At 38.5% G+C, this 25774-nt stretch overlaps 1 protein-coding gene across 5 annotated transcripts in view; it reads left to right on the top strand.

The window, feature by feature from the left end:
- Positions 1-25774, top strand: part of LOC109037207 (uncharacterized) — a 114045-nt gene that overhangs the window by 44900 nt on the left and 43371 nt on the right. For 2 of the 5 annotated variants that reach the window (XM_072299504.1, XM_072299614.1), the window contains exons 7-10: positions 4963-5189; positions 5801-5857; positions 15582-15726; positions 16507-19231. In XM_072299504.1, the coding sequence (XP_072155605.1) occupies positions 4963-5189; positions 5801-5857; positions 15582-15726; positions 16507-17023 (946 nt within the window). In that variant the 3' untranslated portion in view covers positions 17024-19231. Of the gene's footprint in view, positions 1-4962; positions 5190-5800; positions 5858-15581; positions 15727-16506; positions 19232-25774 lie in introns of those variants that run through there. The other 3 variants (XM_072299556.1, XM_072299532.1, XM_072299589.1) reach the window with 3 other exon arrangements.

The raw sequence follows: 25774 nt of genomic DNA on the forward strand, positions 1-25774 counted from the left end.
AACCGGCGTGCTTGCTTTTGCAGCTTCTTGGATGCTCGAAATTAATGACTCTGCCTCCTTATCAAGTGTGGAGCAGTCGTTTATTGAAGTCGAGTTATTAATACGGGAAGTTAATAATTCTCGAAATTTTTTACAGTCTGTTTGAGTAGAAATTAGACAGGGTGGGCGTTTAACTAATGATGGAGTAGCAAATATTGATAAGAAAACCGGCACATGATCTTTTTTTCCCTCTAACACATTGCAAGAAGTTTTGTTATTGAGATTGAGATTATTGAAGATGAAAAAATCAATTACGTCAGGCTCTTTCAATGGATTACCTGGATAGAAGGTGGGTTTACCCGGAGAGATAAAATCACCTCCGATAAGATTGACTGCAGTTTCAAGATTATCACCTTTTGGGTTAGTTAATCTCGAACCCCATCTAACGTTTTTACAGTTGAAGTCCCCCCCGATAAGGAAGCAAGGACCCAATTTATCAAGTAAGCCAGAATAATCGTCAACTGAGCATCGATGACGCGGTGGAGCGTATATAGCGCTGGCATGAAATGGCCCCAGCGATGACTCAATTTGAATAATCACCGCTTGGAAACGTTCTTCTTCTACAATTTCAAGAACGGAGTGTTTAATGTTTTCCCTGATAGCAATAGAGGCTCCCCCCCTAGCGTTATTAGAAGGATGTCGTGAATTATAAAATCTATATCCTTTCAAGTATCCTCTCGATTCCCTAGCAAAATGGGTTTCAGAGAACAATGTTATATCTACACGTAATTTTGCCATTTTTCACTAAATTCTAAGAGTTTAGCAGGTTTTAATCCATTCGCATTCCATGCGATAAGATTAAGAATGCTTTCACTTTTGTTAGTAATTTTATCGAGAACTCAACACTCGGCTCATAAGAGCCTGTTCGTATTTTTCCTGTCTCTTACTCATCTCCTCTAGTTGCTTCCTTAATGATTCAATGGTCATTAAGAGTTGACTTATGAGCTCTTCCTGTTGATTAGACGGTTTCGGGCCGGATACTGCGTCGGCGAAGCTAACTCCTTGTTTAATAGCACTAGGAGGATTTCCCCCCCCCCTTTTTTCTTTTTATTTGGTTTATCTGGGAAGTTAGGAAAATTAAACCCATCGATCTTTCCCTTTCTCATTTTAATAGATTTTTCTCTGTCTTTTTGCATCGCTTTCGCAAAGGGGCAGCCTCTATAGCTAGCCGGGTGACCTGTTGCCCCACAATTTGCACTTTTAGGGTTGATAATGCGCTTCGCCCAAGGGCATTCTGCGGATAAATGTTTAGCCGCACACTTTACACAACGTGCTTGCTTACCACAATATGCTTGGGAATGTCCGAAATTTTGACATTTTCGACACTGTATTATCTTAGTAGTAGTAACTTCAATGGGTTCTACTTTTACAACCATAGAACAAATACCAACAATCTTATAGATTTTTTCTATATCATCAGTATAGTTGAAGTCGACCTGATGGACCGGTATTTTTATCAGTTTAGTTTTACTTACATAAGCAGAGTCAGCAATAAAAAGAGGCTCATTATCTTTATCTACAATTGTTTCTGGGGGGTAGGTTTCGTCTGCGGTTGTTTCATTGACAGCGGAATTTGTTTCCATAGCCGAGACTGAGTTTTGCTCAGGCACTGACTAAAGATCAGCCGTCTGTGGAGCTGGAACCACAGGTGATACTGATTTTCTCAAAGCTTTAAGTTCCGCGTCCGACAGTGGGACGCGTTTCATGAGGCAAGTCGCTTTTTTAGGTTTAAAACCTTTATTTTTTAAGTCGTCAAGAATATCTTGCTCTTCGATTGAAGGGTGAAGCCCTCTTACAATAACTTTAATATCACGCAGATTTTTATTGCAGTGAGTATAGTATTGCACTTTATTATTAGTCTCATGTGTTTCTCTGAGGGATTCTAAAATTATTTTCGCTGTAGCGTCGTCTTTCGGATTTAGTTGCCAGACTTCATTATTAATAATTTTAGTTCTGACATCTTCCTTTTTAACTGATTTTTTTGTGATTATTTCTACAAGATTGACATAATTGTCTACACCTATAACTTTAATGGGAGGGGGGGGTAAAATTTTCTTAACACTAGATGCATTTGATACACTATGATTGGGTATATTTACTTTAACTGGAGCGCTCTCACCCGGTTTGGTGTGTTGATTATCGGTATGGCCACTTGAAGCTGAAGTACTCGCTCTCTTACGCTTCCTTCTTTGAGATTGGATTGCTTTCCGTTTGGAGTTAAATTCGGGATCCGAATTGTAGTCGACCCATGTGTCGGAAGATTCAGAGTCATCAGCATCGTGATTCGATTCCATGTCGTCTTCCAGAAAGGCAAATTGGTTAGAAACAGGTGTTGTAGATGTACCTGGTTTTGGTGTAACTGGTTTCCCAGTGGCGAACTGTGTTAATTTAGATTGTCCTGAGGGCTTACGAGAGTTATTTTCAACTAACTCTTTCGCAGATTGTAGATGGGCATCTCTAGATCGAGAGCTTGCATTTGCAGAGCTAATAGCATTAATTTGTTCTTATAATTTCTGTATTTTTTTCGCATTTTCTGCTTCAAGGGAATTGATTCTATTCACCAGTTCATTTTTGTCACTGGACAGCGTTTTGACCATGTTATGCGCCTTGGTCATAAAACTTTTAACTGATTTATGAATGGTAGGGGCCTGAAGAACAGGGTCAATGCTGGTGTTTAAAATTTCATTAATAATTGTTTCTTTATCTTCTACCGACGCCACCGCTGTCAAGCTTGACTCCGTAGCAATTAGAGAGAGGTTATCATCCGCCCTTGCCGACTGGGGGGGGGGGGGGGGGCGGAGACCTCGGGAGAAGAGAACTTCTCCCGAACGGATTTTGATTTTCCATTTGGCTATTTAGCAACGTGTCTAGTTTAATTCGAGGTAGGCCGATGAGTAATCCCCGCTTTAGACATTTTTCGCACCCGAGAAAAACGTTGTTGACGTAACTACACTTGACACTGTGTTTACACACTACAGGCCGGTCTGCCATACGATTGTTTATTGTTTATGATGACACTGGCACTAATATCACTCGGGACCCGGCCGCCAGAACACCGCGACGCGAGCACTTTTCTCGATTCCAGCAGAATCACATGCTGGTGATTTTCTTTCCGAAAATTTGTTGAAAAATACTGATCCGGCGTGAGCTGAAGCGCGACCGTCTCGCTTCAGAGCACCACAACAAGTGGCTACTAAAAAAAAAAAAAAAAAAAAAAAAAAAAAAAAAAAAAAAAAAAAAAAATGAAAAAAGAAAAACATTTCCGAAGATTAAAAAATTTTGTTAGGATTTTCTCAAAACACCACCCTTGAGCTGACTGTAAGGTAAAAAAGACAGCTTTACCAGCATTTTTGAAGAAAATGTCTTGTTACTTTTGGTTGGCATACCTACCCTCTCCTGTCACCGGCAGATTCAATAGATGGTTCAAGAATCTGAAGGATTCTGTAAACTGCTTATGGAAATTTGTGCCCCCACTGATCTCAAATTTTTAATTGCATGAAACTTGTCTAATGATCCTGATCAAAATCCATTATTGCAATAAGTTTCTATGAGCTATTGTTTTCGCACAGTTCGCAGTTGCAGTTTCGAAAATTTGCTTACCAAATGAAGCCAGTGTAAGGACAATGAGTCAACTAGATCCCTCTTCTTTTTAGCACCCAGACATGGGCCGGCTGTTAATTCACAATAAAACCCAACCGATGTCTTTCCATGGAAGAGATAAAGAAACTGATTTCAACTGTGAAACAAGAAGGCGTGCAGAAGTGAGATATGATTACTGCTCTGTGGTATTGGCTTCTGATCAGAATATACTTTCATGCAATGGGTTTTTCTGTTAATTATGGCCGCCTCGTTCACAGGTGTTGAGACTGAGAAGATAAGGGATCCCTTTGACTAGTTTTAGCCACGCTAGCTTCGTGTAATAAGTGAAGTATTAAAACGGAAACCGGGGACTTTGTGAAAACTGCATGTCGCAAAAGCTTAACGCAAACATGACTTTTGATCAGGATCAAGAGACAAGTTTAATGCAATAAAAAATAGCATATCGTTGTGGGCACAGGCACACATTCCCATCAGCAGTTGCAAGGCCGGGGTTTTTGCAAGAAACAAGTTCAAAACCAAGTGGGAACGTGGGATGGGAAATGCTGCCAGCGAAATTATTGCTTTTTTATATAGTATGTCTAGGGGAAGCACTGATAAGTAGGTACAACTATTTAGGTTCCTTTAATTAGGTACAAGAAACAAATACTTACAATGATCAGATCAATATGAAGTAGAATACAAGATACACTCAAGCTCTAGCGAGAACTGACTTGGGACTAATTGGGTTGAAGTAGACGGGCGCTAACCGTGCCCCCTCTTCTACATTGCTTCTTAGTAGCTCCTGTTCTAGGCATCTAAGTCCAAGGGTGCAAGAAATGTCCGATCTTGAGATCCGTGGATTGTAACAAAAGGCAGGCAAATTCTGTGCTGTGCAGCAGGTTTCAAAAGTGATGATTTTTTCTCTCTCTTTTTTTCGTTATAAATAAGTAGAACAGATTGAGTACCATGCGAAATAGGAAATTTCATCTTTTAGACAAATCGGAAATGCAGTTGTGAGGCAATAGCGCCTGATAGCTAGAAATGCTTGGCGTTGTGGAACTTTTCGTACCCTTGAAGTAAATTTTTCAGAGTTTTTCCACAGCATTCGGTTTTTGGCGCATCTGCATTACCACTTTTTCATAGCAGTAAGCCCTTGTCTCTGTAAATGAATATAAATTTCAATCTCTGAACAGCATTAATCATCATCGGCTATAAAATAGAGATAGACTTTGAGACCATTCTGCAATGGGCCTGCGAGGACTATTTTTCATCATTGGACCATGAACTGATGAGCTTATCGTTTGGTGACATCTTAAAATTAAGCCAAGTAATCTTCTGTTACAGGGAATTTTATGATGATGTGGTGAAAGAACTGAAAACTTATGGTGAATTGGTGCAGTTTAAAGTGTGTTGCAATGCTGAGCCCCATCTTCGTGGTAATGTCTACGCTCAATATACCAGCAAACGAGCTGCCATGAAAGCCTATCAAGCTCTGCAAGGTCGTTACTACAGTGGCAAACAGCTAAAAGTTGAATTCACCAGAATTCCTTCATGGAAAAGTGCGATTTGTGGTAAGCTCCTAAATCTCTCTTCTACTATCAAGGATGTAAACATCAAATTAATTGTAAGAGCACCAAAAGAGAATTTGAATGTAGCCGATCAATATGAAACTTCGAGAATACTCTTTGCTTCTCTTGTCATTCCGTTTCTTTCAGTCATAAAATAACTTTGTAATTTATTTGCGTCTGAAGTCTAAACATTCTGAATTTAACCATGTTCTATTCATTCAAACTTCGTTTCGGTCTTATGAGTTTTATTTTTTTGTCCAAAAATTTTTAAACAAAGTGGTTGTTCGGCAGTATGGTACCTTCAAATAAAATGTTATTCAACAGTACCGTATCCTTTCTTGAACATTTTCTAAGTACGGCTGAGGTGCCTTCATTAGATAAATTTTTGACCGCTACCCGGTAAAGTTCCTACTGCTAAGGTAACATTGACAGGTTAAATTTTTGAACAAGAAAAATTACAATGGATCAATTTCATTGATAAAAATTGGTCAGTAGAGTTCTGATTTTTATTCCACAGAAATAAGAAATAGCCAAGAAGAGCAGAATATTAAAGGAGCATGAAATTACCTTACAATTACAGGTGATGCTTGTTCAGACCTTCTTCGTGTTTTCAGACGAACAGGCTCTTCTACCGCGTTCGCTTATTTCCTTTAATGAGGGTGGTCCAGAAAGTAAGTTTACCTGTTCAGTATCTCCTAAACTAAGGTAGGTAAAGAAAACCTGTAAATACATTGAAAAACCACTACTCTCAGCTCTTTAACACGCTATAGCTTTTTAAAGAGCGACACCAAAAACGACCGTTTTTTGGCACAATTTGGGTCAGCGGGGATTTTACTAAAACCGGGCCCAAACGATACCTTATGATACCCTAAAACTCTGGTTAAAATTTTAGCTTGAGTATACGCACCGTTTTTGAGAAATGAGGGGGCAAAGTTGCCAAATCGCCATCATTCTGGACAGCACTTCTACAGCAAAAAGACAGGAAAAATGGACGAAAATGTTACACCTTTGATGGGTTTCGGCTGTAAATGTTCTCATTGGGGCCCCAAACATTTAACTGTGTTCAGTTTCAAAAATATTGGTCGCACAGTGGTCCAAAATGGGGACAAATCGTCGACCAATCAGGATTCTTGGTCAAATTTTTAAAAATGGAAGTAAAATAAATTGTCGGTCTGCCGCAGTTTTCATGGCTAACAATGTTCTTAGCGGTCCTCAATGCATGTAATTGTGTTCAGCTTTACAAATGTACATCGCACAGTGGTAAAAAATGGGGGAATTAGTGGACAAATTAAGATCCTCTGTCAAACTTTTTAAAAATGAAGTGAAACTGTTGGTCCCCAGTAGACTTTAGATCCCGGAAAAATTCATGTTTTTAATTTTTTTAATTATTACTACATATCGGACCGTATTGTTTATAGAATGGTGTTATGGAATAGACTTTGTAGCATTATCTCAATAAAATATGCAAACTTTCAGAAATTTAATAAAAATAAGAAAGAATGGAGAGAATAAATTAAAAAAATATTTAAATAGTCAAAAAAAGAATTTAAAGAATTTTTCCGGCATATAAAGTCTACTGGGGACCAACAGTTTCAATTCATTTTTAAAAAGTTTGACAGAGGATCTTAATTTGTCCACTAATTCCCCCATTTTTTACCACTGTGCGATGTACATTTGTGAAGCTGAACACAATTACATGCATTGAGGACTGCTAAGAACATTGTTAGCCATGAAAACTGCGGCAGACCGACAATTTATTTTACTTCCATTTTTAAAAATTTGACCAAGAATCCTGATTTGTCGACGATTTGTCCCCATTTTGGACCACTGTGCGACCAAAATTTTGAAACTGAACACAGTTAAATGTTTGGGGGCCCAATGAGAACATTTACAGCCAAAACCCATCAAAGGTGTAACTTTTTCGTCCATTTTTCCTGTCTTTTTGCTGTAGAAGTGCTGTCCAGAATGATGGCGATTTGGCAACTTTGCCCCCTCATTTCTCAAAAACGGTGCGTATACTCAAGCTAAAATTTTAACCAGAGTTTTAGGGTATCATAAGGTATCGTTTGGGCCCGGTTTTAGAAAAATCCCCGCTGGCTAGAGTTAAGAAACTTCGTGAAAGATTATAAAAAGAAATTTCATGAGGAAATTTCAAGAAATCTCATAAAATTTCAGGAAATTTCATTTAACACTCAGAATTCAGAATTAAACCCTAGAAACTTATGAATCTCCTTAAGTCTCTTGATACGCATGTGGTAAACTGTCTAAGGGAACTTTAGAAATACCCAGGAAGTTGAGTAAAACAGCAAAAACATAATTTTGAATTTTTTTTTCTCAAATTTTCGTTGAACACACAGCCGTACCGGTTGGACACCAAAATAAATTTTACGTATAAAGTAAGACGTTAGCTTTCATATTTGGAACAAAACAAATTTCTTGATTGTAAAGAATCCTAGTACCCAGAGATGGAAAATTTCATGAAATTTATTCGAGTGAAATTTCACGAAATTTTATGTAATTTATTGAAACTATTGGGGACAGATTCAGGAGGCTAAGAAACGCCTAAAAACAGTGATTCTAAATTTTGAAATTTTTCACCCCAAGCCCAAAAAATTCGCGCGTTGCAAATGTTTTCGTTCAGTTTACAGGTTAGGTTGGGGTTCTTCTCTCTAAACTCCCCTTTTTGCCCCTTCTTTGTGTCTGGCACCCTCAGTAGAGTAGCATAATATCCAGAGTTGCTAAAAGAAATTTCATCGAATTAAATTTCGTGAAATTTCACAAGAAATTTCATGAAATATCTTTTTTCTCCATGAAATTTTTTGAAATATCCTCATGAAATTTCTTGAAATTTCCTCATGAAATTTCTTGAAATTTCCTCATGAAATTTCTTCTTATAATCTTTCACGAAATTTCTGAACTCTGATAATACCGCAGCATCAACTAAAAGACCATCTGAAACGCTTTCAGACCTCCAAAGGTTTAATCAATAATTCTAAAAAAATTAATAAATTTCAACTTTTGTGAAATTTATTCGAGCCTTTTGAAATTTCACTTTCCATCTCTGCTAGTACCCCCTAACAGTATATCCTTCTTTTTTGGTACAAAAGGGAGGGAGGGATCTTAAACTATCCTTGAAACAATTTAAATGATTTTTCAGAAATTAACAGTTTCCTTCGCTAACGTATATCTTTTTTGAAATAGGAAATATTTGATAAATAAGTAGAATACCTGTATTTTTGAGCTTTTAAGTGATAGATTTTGAGATCAGTAAGTAGGTAGGTATTTTACTTTTTCTTGAATCTGAGAGAAAATGTTTCAAAATGAAAGAGTAAGCATTTTGTAAGTGGAAGAGAAGACGAGAAGAGAAAAACTAAGAAGAGACAGCGCTCCACTTGGTCTAATTGACGAATATTATTCTCTTTAAAAATAAAAACAAATTCTGTTAGAAAAGACAAGCATTTTTGATATTTTGTCGGTCGAAAGAAATTTCACGAACTTTCATTCGATGAAATTTCTTTTAGCAACTCTGCCGCTGGCCCAAATTGTGCCATTCTTAGCGTAGCTCTTTGATTTGATAAAACTCGAGAAAAGTGGGTTTTTCTGAACCCATCTCCTCTCTCCATGGGTCCAAAATTTCACGGAGCTTCATTTGCAAGTGAGCCGCTGTGTTTATTGATTATGGAAAAAAAGTGGCTTAGAGGTGGTTGAAATACATGTAAAACATAAGTAAAGACTTTTTCTAGTAGGAAATAGCAGGATTGACCGTGTTTATTTTGATTATTGGTGGCTTTGGACTGCAGTACATGAAAATATTGAGCTACATTTGGTCAACTCGTAGAGTTGTAACCCTGAATTTGGTTTCGGTGTCTGAATTGAGTTCTATTATTCGTTCCCTTGCCAAGAAAGGTGACCCTAACTACACAAATTCAGGTTCATTTTTGGTAAAAAAGTTGTAAAAGCTGCATATTTCTCCAAATCATGCATCATTAACGAAATTTCCTTGAGAACGGGCAGAATAATTTGAATGCCAATGAAGGATTCAGTTAGCTAGTGAGAATTAACGTTGACTATTCTGTAAAATTTTTCTTGGATGCAGCTGATTTTGAAATAAACAAGGCTAATCCTGCTATTTCCTACTTGAGAAAAGTCTTTACTTATAAGCAATAGACACAGCAGCTCACTTGCGATTGAAAGCTCTGTGAAATTTTGGACCCGTGCGGAGAGGAGGTAAATCCGGAAAAACCCACTTTTCTCGAGTTCTATCGGACCAAATTTAAGAATCTATAACGCATTAGAGAGCTGAGAGCAGTGGCTTTTCAATGCTTTTTACAGATTTGGGTGGGGTGGTGAAGGGTTCATCTAGTGGATCCGGTTTTTTTGTTCGGACGTTTCGTTTCCGTTTGACGGTTGGTTTGTTAGCAACAGATCAATTGAAAGAGCATATTTGTCAGTTAGCATGCTTTGGTTTTTCTCTACTTTTTAATTTTTATCTTAAAACGTAGGTTTTGAAATCCCTTAAGAACATCAGTTTGTTGAAAATTTCCTTGTTTAACCAATTTCTCCAGATAATACCAATAGGTATATCACTGTAGGTGGAGTTTGCTTGCTCATCCGGTGGAGGCATCTAGCGGTCAGAAGTTTTCCGGTTTGCGGTCAGAAAGTCATCACATCAAGTCATCTTAACAATAATCAGAAAATTTTTTAGTCAGGATACGGTTCTGCTGAATACATTACAGCGGGCCTTCCAGAGCACCCGTTCACTATCTTTTTCTCGATAAAGGCCAAAAATTAAGCTTCGGGACGAAAAATCTCAGGAGTAAATTAATCCCAAAGAATTCAATGAAAATATTTTTAGGGGGGTGCCCCCGTTTCTTGCATATTCCAAGTAAGAAGGGTATGTTTTGACATCGGATTTAAAGTCTTTGGTCAAAAATAAGAACTCCTTGTTCTATGCGTCTGTTTCAGGGTATGTTTTGACTTCAGGTTTGGATTCTATGCAAAAAGTTACGTCGAATTATTATGGGGAATGGCCTCTTTACTCCAAATTACTTTAGAACCCCATTTCCCCACAAGAAGCCGTGTATTTTTGCAGGAAAAAAGAGGCAAAAAAATTGGGGCAAATAGGCCGTACGCCATTTTAATTCTACGTAACTTTCCGTGTAGAATCCAAATCTGAAGTCAAAACATACCCTTGCCATTTGATATTTTTCAACTTACGGTCCTCCAAAGCCATACCATTTTCGGGGGGCCATGGCCTCCATAATTTTGGGTCAACAGGGGTCATGCGGTACATCAATGAAAAGTTATTGACCTCTTTTCCCAGGAGGCTTTAAATCCCCCATTAAATCCCTCTAAAATGGGGTTTTGAGGAGCTGAAAATATTTCCATTGAATTCTTTGGGATTGATTTCCCCGTGAAACTTTTCATCCCAATGCTCAATTTTCGGTCGTTTCCGCGAAAAAGATGGTAGACGGGTGCTCTGGTACACTCGGTATTTGAGGGTACCGATACCATACCGCCGGATAACGTTTTATCCGACGGTGCCGTACTGGCGTAATAACGCCGATTTTTTAAACGTGCTTGTTAAATAACTTAACCCAAAAGACTCAATATTTTGCCCGCCTGTTGATGCTGTCCAATTTTCAATGTAGGATTCCTCAGGACATGAGCGTCCATAAGCATTTCCACTGGTATGTTTCCAATGTGGAAGCTTCCAAATGCTTGATTTGTGCTACGTTTTCTGTAAGAATACATATTTTTTAGATTTTTTGAAAAACTCAAGTGTTCCATGAATAGTTCGCCGGCAAATTTTGATAAAATACAGGAAAGTGGTTTTCATTAACAAATCTAGCGCAGAAAAATACGTTAGAAACACATATCACATCAGCAGGAAGACAGGAGTTTAAACCATTACACTAGAATTTTTGTCAAAATGTAGAAAGTCGAAAAACAGATTTTAACTTACTTGAATAAAATATTTTTTTAAACATCGGGATGCATCTCAAAAGCATTCCAGCTTTCATCATCAGCTGTGCGACTGACTATTCTCTCGCTGTGCGTGCGCTTGGCTACGGGTTGAATGATGACATTGGTGTCTAAAACCGGTTGATGGATTACAACGGTATCTGAAATGTTTCTGCCTTGGTGGCAATCGTCAGAATTATGTATTTTTAAAATATTGAGTAATGAGGGTACAACAACTCTTTAGATATGTATTTAGTATTTTAAAATTTCCTACTTCTGACCATTGCCACCAAGGTAGGAACATTTCGGACACTAATGTAATCCATCAACCAGTTGTTTTTTGACACCAATGTAGTCCATCAACCTGTAGCCATGCACACGCACAGCAAGAGAACAATCAGTTGCGCTACTAATGATGAGAGCATGTTTTCAAAACATGTATAGATTTTTAAGAAAATTTTTGTGGAAGAGAGTTGAAATCTTTTTTTTCAACTTTTTACATTTTGACCTATCACATGTAGAGGTTTTTTTTTTTTTCGGATGCAGACTAACGTAATTATATGAGAATTCATACATTCTTTTACCTCTTGGAACAGTATCTGGATGTTTCACCGCCTACGCCCACAGCAAAGGTGAAATAAAATTTTTAAGACGTCTGATGGGATTATACCTATTTTTCGCTGATCTTAGTTTTTCCTAAAATATACTAATTTCTTGGGAAACTGATTTTTCCACTAGAAAAAATGTTGTTTTTCGATATGAAAACGACTGAAAAGTTCATCATTTTGGCGACACACCCTTCTGTTTACCCTCTGATTCCAAATGTCCGATTGTTCTAAAATATCCATAATTTATGAATCAGCAGTGCTTTTGAGGAAAAAATAATTTTAGTGCATGAAATCGAGTAGTAAGTAATCAAGTAGAGAGTAAAGGACCCTACAACAAAACGGCCAAATCTGCCTAAACACGGAATCCTACAATTTTCTCAGGGATGAAAGAGGGTCTTCCCAAACACTCAAAACTGGTCTTATTTTTTGCCTAGCCCCCAGGGAAAAGGGGGGAGAGGGGGTCAAAGTCAAAACCTTTAAAGTAGCATAACTTCTCAACGGTACGTTGTAGAAAGACGATCTTGGTGTCAAAATTTCCAGAAAAATGAGAGCTATCAGAATATACGTATCAAGTTAATGCTATTTAAAAATTTGACCTACTTTTGGGGGAATGATACAAGGTCCCCCTTTGGTAAATTTTCGTTTTTCGAGATTTTCGGTCAATCGGTTCGCACAAGGCAAAACAAAAACAATTTTAAATGAAAGTAGAGCGTTTAAGGGTTAAAACAAGCCCAAGTTAATCTTGAGGAAACGATTAGAAGGGGAGTAATGAGTCTTCAAAGTTGACTTGGCGCGCGGGAACCTTGTATGTTCCGAGTCTCAAGGTCACCTGCGCCCCTTGGACTGCTCGCAAGTGGCGAGTTTTTGTATTTTTATGCTCCTGTATGCCGTTTTCAAAATGTTACATTCAATGAAGACGGAATATTTGGAATTTATGAATTTTACACAATGGGCCTCCGGTGACGCTTGTCACACTAATGTTAAAAAGTTTGAGCTGTGTTCCAAATTGCCCTCTCAACAATAACTGGGGCTTGTTTTGAAGCACAAGCCGCCTGCTTCTACAAGAAACTATTTGGTTTTATAAAGTAAGATCTGCAAAGCGCTGTAGCTTAGCTTAATTATAAAACTGTAAAATCAAGGGTACTTCAAAATTTGGCATCTATGGGTTATAATTTGAAAATGGTTCAGTTCTGTACAGATCATACATATATTTGAACTGAGGGTCCATGGTTTTTCCTAAATTTTGAGAGCAGAATCTTCCTTTTCAGCAAATTTTTAATGAGATATGATGGAAATAATGGTTGATACCCTTAGCCCTCTCTCGCTCTTTCCGTAACATTTATAAATTCTGAATATTCCATCTTCATTGAATGTAACACTTTGAAAACGGCATACAGAAGCATAAAAATACAAAAACTCGCCACTCGCGAGCAATCCGAGGGGTGCAGATGACCTTGAGACTCGGAACATACAAGGTTCCCGCGCGCCGTGTCAACTTTGAAGACTCATTACTCCCCTTCTAATCGTTTCCTCAAGATTAACTTGGGCTTATTTTAAACCTTAAACGCTCTACTTTCATTTAAAATTGTTTTTGTTTTGCCTCGTGCGAACCGATTGACCGAAAATCGCGAAAAACGAAAATTTACCAAAGGGGGACCTTGTATAATTCTCCCAAAAGTAGGTCAAATTTTTAAATAGCATTAACTTGATACATATGGGTGGATTTTAGCTAATGGAAGAAAATATGGGAAAGATGTGTAACTGGTTGCTCAAAACTTTGAATTATAATATTTTCTCTCAATGTTTGGTTTTTTGCTTAGAACCAGGTCACACCAACCACCAAAAAATTCCTCAGGAGATTTGAATAGCTCTAAACCTTTTTTTCAACGTGCTGAACAGTGAAAATGTCAGTTTTGTGACGTGTAACTTGGAGGTAATCAATGTATCAAATCGTTAAATAAATAAACTAGGACCTTTTGCGAGCTTTGTCTAATTTTTTTTTTAAGTCTTGAATGAATATTGTTCGATATAATATGCATTGAAACACCAGAAAATTATATTATTCAATTTAATTTGAGACTTGAAGTGCGTAACTCAACAATATGTCAGTTTGGTGACGCTATGCGTTTTAGTTTGTGGCCACTCAAGAGATAGCGCTTGTGTGCGGATTAAGGCATGACTAAGTGCGGAAAAGTAGAACGAACAGACGTGAACTTGATAAGTCCATATATTTCTTCCAATTCCAGCATAATTTTAGTTTTTCCCATGATTTTTGGAGTGTCTCACTTGTTCAATGTCAGTTTGGTGACTCTGTTTCCCATCAAAAATGTTGGTGGAATATGCAAGGAATGTGTGAGCAAATATTTTTTTCTTACATCTGCAGGTAGCCTCTCGACCTTAAGTCAATTATTCGTTTGATTTTGTTACTGTAAATTGGCAGTAAAAATTAATAACAGCAAAATGTCAGTTTGGTGACGTCACCGAACCTGACATGTCCAAACCAAACTAACATGTCAAGCTTGGTAAAGAAAAATAATCGTAAAGATATTGCGATGCATGCAATTAAATTCTATAGTATGGAACTCTACGATAACAGAAAAGTAGTCTATAGCTTGATACGGCCAAATCACTTTTCAACTTTTTTTCAGAACCATTTTCTCCCATTAGCTGAAATCCACCCGAATATTCTGATAGCTCTCATTTTTCTGGAAATTAGCTCTCATTTTTCTGGAAATTTTGACACCAAGATCATCTTTCTCCGACGTACCGTTGAGAAGTTATGCTACTTTAAAGGTTTTGACTTTGACCCCCTCTCCCCCCTTGTCCCTGGGGGCTACGCAAAAAATGAGACCAGTTTTGAGTGTTCGGGAAGACCCTCTTTCATCCGTGAGAAAATTGTATGATTCCGTGTTTAGGCCGATTTGGGCGTTTTGTTGTAGGTCCTTTGTCGCCGAAGTGACGAAAAGCCCACATTTTTGCACCAAAATCCTTCTGAAACCACAGTAAAGTAAATAGCTTGCTGCATGTATCAGCACTGAGCTTGACGAGGTTTCTCCGTTCAGAAAATGGTTGGGGCAACCTTGGTGATAGACACTCGGAGGGGAAATAATATGATAAAAAATTAAGCATGGGGACAACACTTTTGGCGCTTTAGCTGAAAACGACCCACATGCCTAGTCAAAATCTAGCTACTTGCACACATTAATATCCAATTGGGCTGAAATTTATGAGGGTCTTTTTTGATCAAATAGATGAATACCAGGGGTGAAAACAAACTAATTCTGTCTTTGACAAATTTGGGCCACCCTAATGTTGCTCAGCACCTATCTCATTCCCTCACTCTTGGAAGTGTTTACATTCCTCTGTCTCTGCGTTCCTACCTCCCATTCTTTCTCCTCCATTGAAAATAGTCCTCTGCACAAAAATACTGTACCAGCTAAGTATCCAGGCATTGATAAAGTTCTCCGCTTTCTACAATTTTGTGCGAGCCCTGAAAGAGCCTCCACGTAAAGTGGTGACCTTTTTCTTCCTTCTTTAGGCTCTTTGGTCGACCAGTGGTAAGAAAATTTTACAACGGTAGTAAGAAGGACTTAATCAACGCTTATATTACCATTTCTATAGCCATTTCTAAAAAAAAAAAAAAAAATCCGAGGGCTTTTGTGAATTAGTAATATCATCGACCCCTGGAAATATCATTTGTTCAGAATTACTAGGTATCCAAAGCCCCTAGTTGAACGCTTTAGGGGGAAGCCCCTTTGAACAAATCAGCTGATTATTTGTTAATTGAAAACAAGAATTGTCTTTAAATTCTGTTTATTTGCAGGTCTATTTCAAGGATCTCGTTGTCCTAAAGGCAAAAACTGCAACTATCTTCATGTTTTTTGGAACCCAACAGCTGAATTTAAGAATGCTGACAAAGATTTATTACCTCGTGAGAGAAGAAAAAATCTGTCTCCCAGTCCATTCAGGTATGAGCAAAATTTTACTTCTTCATTACCACCAAACTTTTAGCCAGAAGGTATGCATCATCACCTCTAAAAGGACAAATTGAGAGGGGAATCAGTCCCTCAGAAACTATCTGATAAGGCGAGTGGTAGAGGAGAGAATAACATTTTAATAGCTCCTAAAAATCACCGGTTGACAAAGCTAGGCTTTTAGTTTAATCAATAATTCATAAGTACCCTCAGAAAATGTTCAACCTTAACCCTTAACCACCTGATTTTTTGGTCTTTCGAAATTTTTAAAATTGTCTAGTTTTTGAAGCCACTGAGGCCTCCTATGAGTAGAATATGAACAAAATTTAGGTGAAGCATAGCATGCTGGATTTGACGTACCATATTGGGTACGCTAGGATATTGAAGGGTCAAATGGCATGAGATCCCATGAAATGTATTAAATGTCAAAAAGCGTGCCATGTATGGCATGCCAAGATGTTAAAACGCAATGAAGTAAAAATAGAAAAACTCATTAAATCTAGAACTGAAGAAAATAGCGAACTGTTCATTTATGAGAAAACTTGCATCAGCTAGGACTGCACAATGCCTATACTAAGATGTCCTCTAATATTTAAAATTAATTTTGATTATAAAATTCTGTACATGAAGAGGAATGGTGTTTGTTTGCATTGACAAAATTATATTTTTGTATCGATGTAGAGTAATTTTGGGTGATAAAAGTTCCAATGATGAAAAACTTTCATGCAAGCACAAGAATAGATTTTATTCAGAATAATATCTATTTTGTTTTAGATCAAGAAGCAATAAACATTGGCGGTGGTCAGAGTCTCCTGAACCAATATCTATTTCAACTGAATCTAGAAAAAGCTGTAAGGATAGTCATCGTGGAAGAGACAAACACTGGAAAAAGAGTAGAAAAAAGGACAAAGCTTTTCATAGTAAAGACTTTGATAGGAAGAAATCTCAAAGAGAGAGAGAAATCTCAAATGACTCAGACAGCAGTGTCAGTGATGATCATCAAAGAGGAGCCAAATTAATCAAAATAAAAGCCAAGAAACGGTCAAAAGAAAGAGAGACTGATTGGCAATACAGTCACAAGAGCAGGAGTCAGGAACCAGTGAAAAGAAAAGAGGACTCGTGTCGTCAAGAGCAGACCAAGAAAACAGTTCTAAGAGGAAGAGAAGTTCCTGGAAGTGAGGACAGAAAGGGTACAGTAGTTCTCAAAGAGGCGTCTAAATCTGGAGACAAAGATCAAGAATTGGGAGATGGCAGCAAAATCAATGATGGGAGTGATAACTTTGACACATGATCTTCTTTTGTAGCTAATTCCTCTTATTTCTGTCAATCAGGTAAGAAATTCCAAGTATACGGATCCAATTTTTAAAATGAGGCGAAAATTTCAGACGACTAGTCTATCGGAAATTAAAGCGCTAAATTAAAAAATGATGTCAATCTTCACTTGAGGATTTTCCACAAAATTCTCACGTGAGGAAGAAAAACAGATGTCATTTTCGGATTATGTTCTGTAAATCTATCAGGAATATCTGAGTTTTGCTTGCCTCTCTCCATTAAACACTTTTTTGTGTAACATCGATTTCTTTTTATTGATTTTCCACCTTACTTATAACTTGAGTATTCAGTGCTCTTAATTAAGGTGTCTTTAAAAGAAAACTGACCCTCAAAAATTTACGCCTTAATAATGGCCAGTTCACCCCCTTGTTCCTGTGTGAATCAATCAATCCTAGATTAATCACCGCCTTTGTGGGCTTCTGATTGGCGAGTGGGATCTGGATGTGTTATGAGAGAAGCAGCGATGCACAATTTATGGAAAATTTTGTTAGTTCAGTCGCCTATCTTCGCCAGTGTGGGTAATGTCGTGGTTCCATATGAGGCTAAGGTTGCATGTAAAAACACCTTTCCTTGCGTCCTCTTTACGTTTTTTGGTGGTGTTAAATGAACTTCTTCGCAATCACTGGCATGCGCGGACTAGGAATGCTCGCAGCCTTGATCCTGTTGTTTCCTGCCGAATCCTAGGCCTTGTCTCCAAGGGCCGTTTTCAAGGGATTACTCCCAAGTTAGAATCACAGAGTGAATTCTTCTGAGATTTTTCCCAGTTATAGTCTCCAAGAGACAGGGCTCTCAAGTTCCTGCAACTTGTTTGCCCAGGAAGATAAATCAGTAAAAATCGGATATTCAACTAGGATTAAGATAATAATTGAACATAATTAACAATCAAAGAAATTATTTAAAGTATACAGACACGAACAATCGAGTGAACTACAAAATATCACAAAATTGCTTTCACTTCTTCTTCCTTTCTCAGTTGGTCTTAGATCCCTGTAAGGACACGAAGACCACACGTACTTGGTACCAGAATTAATATTGACTAATTCTATGTTTTTTCCACGTTCGCAAGTGAGATTTTTTCTTAGGAAAAATCCCATGAAACGTCCGGTGGAGACAAGGCCATAGACTGCAGTTCAACTCTTCTGTCAACTTTGGGAGTAAAAAACCAAATCCGTAAATGGCCTCTGCACGATCGCAGCATTCACTGACAGCAATATTTGCTGCATCGATTCGCAGTCAGTTGTTGCGTTTTTTTTTCAAGTTGTTGACTGCATGTGATAGCAATGCAATATTTTTTAAGTGCATTTATCTGCAGAAATTTTGAAGTGCGTGTGAAAAACAGTTAGAGTTTACGTAAACATCGAAGTACCGAATTACCTAAGTGCATTTACATTCGGCCTGAGGTACCTAGCATTATGATGTTACCTCTTACCATGTATACCTCTACTGTTGCCACCTTAGTGGTAGGAAATTTTCCAGTCAGCGGTTAAAAAGTCATCCGGTAAATCACCCTAGCGGTGGGAAATTTTCTGGTTAGCGGTCATAAAGTTACCCGGTAAAGGCACCTTAGCGATACTTGGTAGATTTTCTAGTCAGGGTACTGTACCGCCGAATAACCATTTCGTATATGAGGCCTTATCTGTAACAATGACGTATGTAAAAAATTACCTTTTCGAAACACGCTTAAAAAACTGTTTTGGTCATACAAGAATATAATATACTAGGGGCCTGAGGCCGCTAAACACTGAAAGGGAACTGCTCGTAAGAAATCATAGAACAACCACGTTCAAGTTATTTATTATAATTGAATAGCAACTTGAATTGACAATAAATTTTGAAAGAAGATTTAACATGTTCTGAAATTTTGGAAATTGAAATTGGAATTTTGAATTTATCATCATTTAATAACAATTTAAATTTATTATAAATTTAGAAAGAAGAAACAACATGTCATGAAATTTAATCGAGATCTTTTCTTTCTATTAACCAAGTATATAATTTGGTAGCTTCAGATGATTCAGGATTTTTGTCTACATGACTGTTCCAGGCCAGCGATAGTTGATTTTGGTCCATATAGGACGATTTTATAGCGTTTGAGATTGAAATCACCACATTTTCATCTTCTTCTCCCAAGAGCGTCGACCGATCTCCCCAAAGAATCAGATCAATCTGTAAAAGTTAGGTATTTTAAATTTGATTAAATGTGTATGGAAAAAAATACCGCAGGTACCATCATTTAAAAACTCAACATATTTAAAAAACCATATCAACACCATTGTCCCACTTTTTTGTGGTTACATTGAAATAAAATGCATAAATATCATTTTGATGTTACTGATATTTTGTTTCAGAATAGTTTCAATTTATTCAAAATTGTTTTATACTTTTATTTGTTTATAAAAACTTTAATTAAAAAATGTTGACTGGTTTTGATGTACAGAAATAATTTTAAACTATTTGCTGTAACCGTAATTGAAAAATTGATTTTCCAACATATATTTTTATAGAGCTCGTTAGACTTTTTGTTCGTTTCGGAGAGTTGTTAAATTACTTCCGTCAAGTTGATTCAACATGTCTTTTTCGTAGCACACTCCTTGGATACTTCCAGATGAGTCCTCTACTTCAAAGTTGAAGTAGTAGCCTGACCTGTTGCCCTCTTTTTTGAACTGCTTAATTCCAGTTATTATAGCAACGCGGCATTTTATTATTGGCTTGTACATGTTATTTTTCAAATGCGTTATTTGTTGAACATTCATCATTCTTTGTGGTTCTTCTTATTCTGAAAATGATTGATTTAAAATAATATGCTTAGCATTATCGTATTTTAGAACCCCTAATATTAACAAAAATTGGGTTCGTAACTCTGTTTGTTTACACTGCTATGCTAATTAAAAGCAAAGAAAAGTAATAGAAGAAGAGGAAAAGATAAGTAAGAAAAAGGAAAGAAAGAGAATATGAGTAAAAGATACATCAGAAAAACAATAGAGAAATAAGGAGAGTAAAAAAGAAAAATAAGAAGAGTAAAAAAGAGAACTAAGAAGTAGAAAAATAAGAAGAAAAGAAGAAAAGAAATTTATATTTTAACAGGAAAGTCGAATAGATTTAAAAATTTATGCCGGAAAAAACAGGACCAAACGGCCCTATCCTTGAAAATGATTGAAAAAGGAAAAAGGTAAAAATATATTGAAGAAGAGAAGAACAAAAGAAAAAAAAAAACAGAGGAAGGAACGTTAAATGGATTGCGTTAAGCAGAAAGGAACCAAGCCACATCAGCTATTGCCAAATTTAACCGGGCAATTTAATTTATTACATGATAACAGTAAAGCAGATTTGTTTGACAATTTCACTGAATTTTTTGAATATTACAAGGCAAATCTCCTAAAATTTTCAATAAAATTCGCACCAACGTTCTCTTGTAAAAAATTAAATACCACAATTAAATTTGGCAACATCCAGTATGGCTTGGTTTTATTCTGCTTAACGCGGTCCAAATATCAGTTGAAGTTGTTACGGTCTATTTCAATTCCCGGAGCTTATTGTACCCGGAATCAGATAATTCTAATTGTCTCAATTTTTATACTGGTTAATATCGATGTTTCATAATTGAAAAAATCTTTATAATTTTCTATTTCAGCAATCGGTAAAAAGCTAACGGGAACTGTTTGCAAGGGGTTCTTAAATTTAAATTTTTTTATACAATTTTTAGAAAGTAAAATCCTTCATCGAATAAATGAGTTGTCTGAAGATTAAATATGCGTGAACTATTGGTCATATGGGATTCTTCATACTAAAGAAGAACTATGTTTCATGCAATTTTTATGCAAGTTAGTTCCTTTTAGTGTAAATTCGTCATTTAATGCGGTAAGATTTTCAAAGTGAATAAATAAGAGAAGTACCAAAAAAAAAAAATTAATAAATCATTTACATAGACGGTTAATATGGTTATAATTAGATACTAACGATAAACACACTGTTCTCCCAAGTTCGTTGGGTTCAAGGAGACAACAATGGGGAAAAAAGTAAGTTTAAAAACCAACTCGTTGAAATGAAAGCCACTAATATAACTAACACACTGTTATAGATTATTAAGAATCCGCCAGTCAAAGTGCGAGGATGGATAAAGAATGACTGAATTTAAAAAGTAAATTGCACAGAAGAATGAACATATTTTTCGTTAGTTCCTCCGCTGCATAGTTTTGAGATGAATGAAAAATAAGACGATTTATGAAGATCGATCTGACTGGATAGTCGGAAGAAAAAAACTTAATAATATAGCTTGATTCGATCAGTCGAAAAACTTTATAATGCAACTCAGGTGTGGGAATTAAAATACAAAGTCATTTAGTGGCAACACGGTCCGAAGTTTTATTACATCGTTTCCATGGTATTACGATTTCAATTGCTTGCGCTGAGGAAGCTTTAACGTGAAGGGGGGAGTTTCGAAGAGGATTGAAATGATTTTCACAGAAGTTTCTTGTGTATACATATAATAAATGAATATTATTTGAGGACTTCATTTACAGGGAGAAACTTATCTTTACAAATCGCAAAATATCGGCAAAATTGGTGCAGTTTATTGAAGCGCATCACGGGAATATATTAATGTATTACGTGCTTCGCACGTAGCAGCTTATGCAGACTGAATGACAAGAGAAAAAATACGGTGATTTTCGGATTCAGCCGCCAAAATTACACAAGAGCCATTTATAGCATGCTTATTCAAGTTTCCTTTCTGTTATTGAGGTACCCTCGGGGGGCTCCCGCGGCTCCCCCGTTGCGGACCCCCGGGGGGTGCTCGCACCGCCCAGCGCGGGACGAAGGGTAGAACCTTCGGTCCAAACGCGGCTCCGATCGGCCCAGCAGGAAGGGAGCCAGGCGGATTTTTCCGAAAACCGTCGGAGGGCACCAGCGCACCCCCGGATGGAGGGATCGCTAAATCCAACCTGACCGAACGTCGAACACTAACGAAACATCGGATTGCCCGGTCATGGACTTCCTCCGCAATTTCTTTCCGCTATATCCTTCGATCTTTATGGAATTTCAGGTCCATACCATGGATTCTCGAAGCATTTTCATCGCAGAATCTGATTTTGACCTTAGTTTGGCCGATTTTCACATGGAAATGCATGTTTTTCGGTGTTTTTATGAAGTATTGCTCAGGATAGTAGGAATCAAGGTGTTTTTGTAGATTTTCTCTCCAGTTTCTCTCAACCGTTTCACTCCCTTTTCCAAATTTCCAAGTTAAATTTCACGTAATCTGAAGTATTTTTATCGTAGAATTCGATTTTGACCATAATTTTATCGATTCATCGACGCAAACATCACGTCACATCAACATTAAGGAAGAAGTATCGGATACAATAAAATTATGCTTTAATATATATGATTACTGTGCAGTTATTTCAAAGTGGAATAATTAGAACGTATTGAAAGCATCGGAAATTAAAGTAAACCGTCAGTTCATGAAAAAACTCTATACTTATTCAGTATACGATTTGCTATTAGAACACAGTTGACATAAAAAAACGGTTGGAAGGCCTATCTAATCATCTCATTCGCTGTCGTCCGTTCCGCCATCGTCCATCGATTCCTCTACTTCCTTTAAATCTCTTCAAGAAGGTCCTCTTCGAAGTTGATGTCACTGTCATTATTGCTATGATAAAGGACTAGAGGTGCAGTAGCCTTAAGAGTTTTAAGATTTTGCGATTAAGATTTTTGCGTTTTTATTGTTGTCATCAACCATATACAACTGTTTAAAGTAAAACTGATTATTAATTTGATGCATTTCCACTTATCTCTTCGATTGTTTTGGATGCCAAATTCAGGTGGTATGGCAGTCATCAATAAATGGTCTAGTACCAGTTAGGATAAAGTCCCCTCGTCAATCAATTTACATCTAATCCTACGATGGGAAATCCGTATTGGCCAGTTACGCTCTTCATCGCGTCTTAAGCGGATGGAACGCAACCGCATATTTGCTGATGTTTAACACTACTATGCGTATTCATCATTATGTACACAATATTACTTAAATGAAACTGCCACGCCTTAATTCGCAGGGTGTGATAATTGGATTAAGCGCATCTAGCAATCTGCGATATTTACTTTCGAGAGAGGCAAAAAGCTTACACCGAGGGGGGGGGGTTATAATTTAGGTATCTTGGGCAGAGGAATGCTGGTCTTAAAACCATACAATACATTTGAACAATTGTACATTTTCTAATTTTTTAGGAGGTACGTCCCAATGTACGCTATTGCAGGGTGCCTTGTGCCGTCTGTAAAATTCAATAAATTTCACGAATCTGCGCCTATCGATCTGCAGCCAAATATGGCTGGTTATCATTCTCGAAGGATTACTTGAGCACGCCATATGCTTACTTTTTCGGTGAAATGCGGTGAATCTTTTGAAAGCTTGCTTGAAGTTCAATTTTCATCTTTCTGAAGCGGGTAACTTTGGAGATACGTGGTAGCCTTCAGCATTGAGATAATTTAAATTGTGACCGGTGAAAAATGTTCTGCAGAATCTCAAAAATAAGTTTCAAGCATCAAAATTTACATGGGTTTATCTCACAACAAAATATAAGGGTCAAATAGAGTTTGACGGAGAGAGACCCACTCGTGACGTCTGGCTTTTTCTGACGAAAATAAAAGAATTTCACGAATCTGCGCCTATCTGCAGCCAAATATGGCTGATTATCATTCTCGAAGGATTACTTGAGCACGCCGTATGCTTACTTTTTCGGTGAAATGCGGTGAATCTTTTGAAAGCTTGCTTGAAGTTCAATTTTCATCTTTCTGAAGCGGGTAACTTTGGAGATACGTGGTAGCCTTCAGCATTGAGATAATTTGAATTGTGACCGGTGAAAAATGTTCTGCAGAATCTCAAAAATAAGTTTCAAGCATCAAAATTTACATGGGTTTATCTCACAACAAAATATAAGGGTCGAATAGAGTTTGACGGAGAGAGACCCACTCGTGACGTCTGGCTTTTTCAGACGAAAATAAAAGAATTTCACGAATCTGCGCCTATCTGTAGCCAAATATGGCTGATTATCATTCTCGAAGGATTACTTGAGCACGCCGTATGCTTACTTTTTCGGTGAAATGCGGTGAATTTTTTGAAAGCTTGCTTAAAGTTCAATTTTCATCTTTTTGAAGTAGGTAACTTTAGAGTTACGTGGCAGCCTTCAGATTTGACATAATTTCAATTATAACCAGTGAAAAATGTTCCTCAGAGTCTCAACAATAAGTTTCAGGCATCAAAATTTACATGCAATAACGGCACAACAAAATACAAGGGTCGAAAAAATTTTGACGAAGTTTGACAATTTCAGGAACAGCGGAATCTGCCACATTTGAGGAGCTGTAGGGAAAAATTGTAGGAAAAAAATTGAAAATACATCCTAGATTCGTTTATTATGAACCCTTAGGAACACTTCATGCCCACTCCAGATCCAAAATTAGTGACACCCCCATGTCCGACCTTTTGCCCATTTCGTTACAGTGTGCGTCGCCGACCCGAAGCCGACCCGCAGACGGAACCGGGAGCCCGAGGGACGAACGGGAAGGTAAAAAGTGGGGCACTCCGTGCGGGGGTCTTAAAAAACGGCCTTCGGGGCGCAGCGCCCCTCCGGAGAGGTCGGAGTCGGTAATTCTCGGAACTTAAGCTCCGGCCGCCCGGGGGCACCCGCGTGCCGAGTCCCGAGCCGAAAGGATGAACGGTGGCGGTTTTCCCGAAAAACCCCTTAGGGGCTGCAGCAACCCCCTGGAGGGTCGGACCGGAAAACCCGGCGGGGGGACCGGAGACCCGGCCGCAAGGGTCCCGCCGGTGGATCCTCAGGGGCGTGGGACACGGGGGGGGGGGGGGGAGCCGCGGGACGGGGCCTAGAATCTCAAGGTCACGGCGGACCGTCTACAGTTTCACGTATTAGGGCACCAGGGCCCCCCGGATGGAGGGATCGCGAAATCCGACCTTATCGAACGTCGCCGACCCGGAGTCGACCCGCAGACGGAACCGAGAGCCCGGAGGACGAACGGGAAGGTACGAAGTGGGGCACTTCACGCGGGGGTTGAAAAAACGGCCCTTCGGGGCACAGCGCCCCTCAGGGGAGGCCGGGGTTGGCGATTGTTTGAACTTAAGCTCCGGCCGCCCGAGCGCACCCGCGTGCCGAATCCCGAGTCGGAAGGACGAACGTGGCGCGAGCAGCGGCGGTTTTCCCGAAAAAACTCTTAGGGGCTGCAGCAACCCCCCGGGGGGTCGGCCCGGAAAACCCGGCTGGGGGACCAGAAACCCGGCCGCAGGGGTCTCGCCGATCGATCCTCAGGGGCATGGGACACAGGGGAGCCGCGGGACGGCGCCGAGAAGTTCAAGATCACGGCGGACCGCGTATAATTTTATTTATTAGAGCTAAAAAACCGTAGGAATATTGCTTTATTTCATATACCATGCGTATTGCCTACGCTCCTATTTGAAGGCGTTTCAAAATTTTGAGACCAATATCAGGGAGCTCGAGGGACAAACGGGAAGGCACGAAGTCCACGTGACAAGGGAGGGGTAGAAAAAACGGCATTTCGGGGAGCAGTCCCCCCCCCCCTCCGGAGGGGCCGAAGTCGGAAATTCCCGAAACTCAAGCTCTGGCCGCCCGGAGGCGTCCCGGTACCGAATCCCGAGCCAGTTTCAAGAGCGCAGGAGACGGGAGGACCGCGGAACGAG

Source organism: Bemisia tabaci, chromosome 1 (genome assembly GCF_918797505.1).
Source record: "Bemisia tabaci chromosome 1, PGI_BMITA_v3".
Lineage (NCBI taxonomy): Eukaryota > Metazoa > Arthropoda > Insecta > Hemiptera > Aleyrodidae > Bemisia > Bemisia tabaci.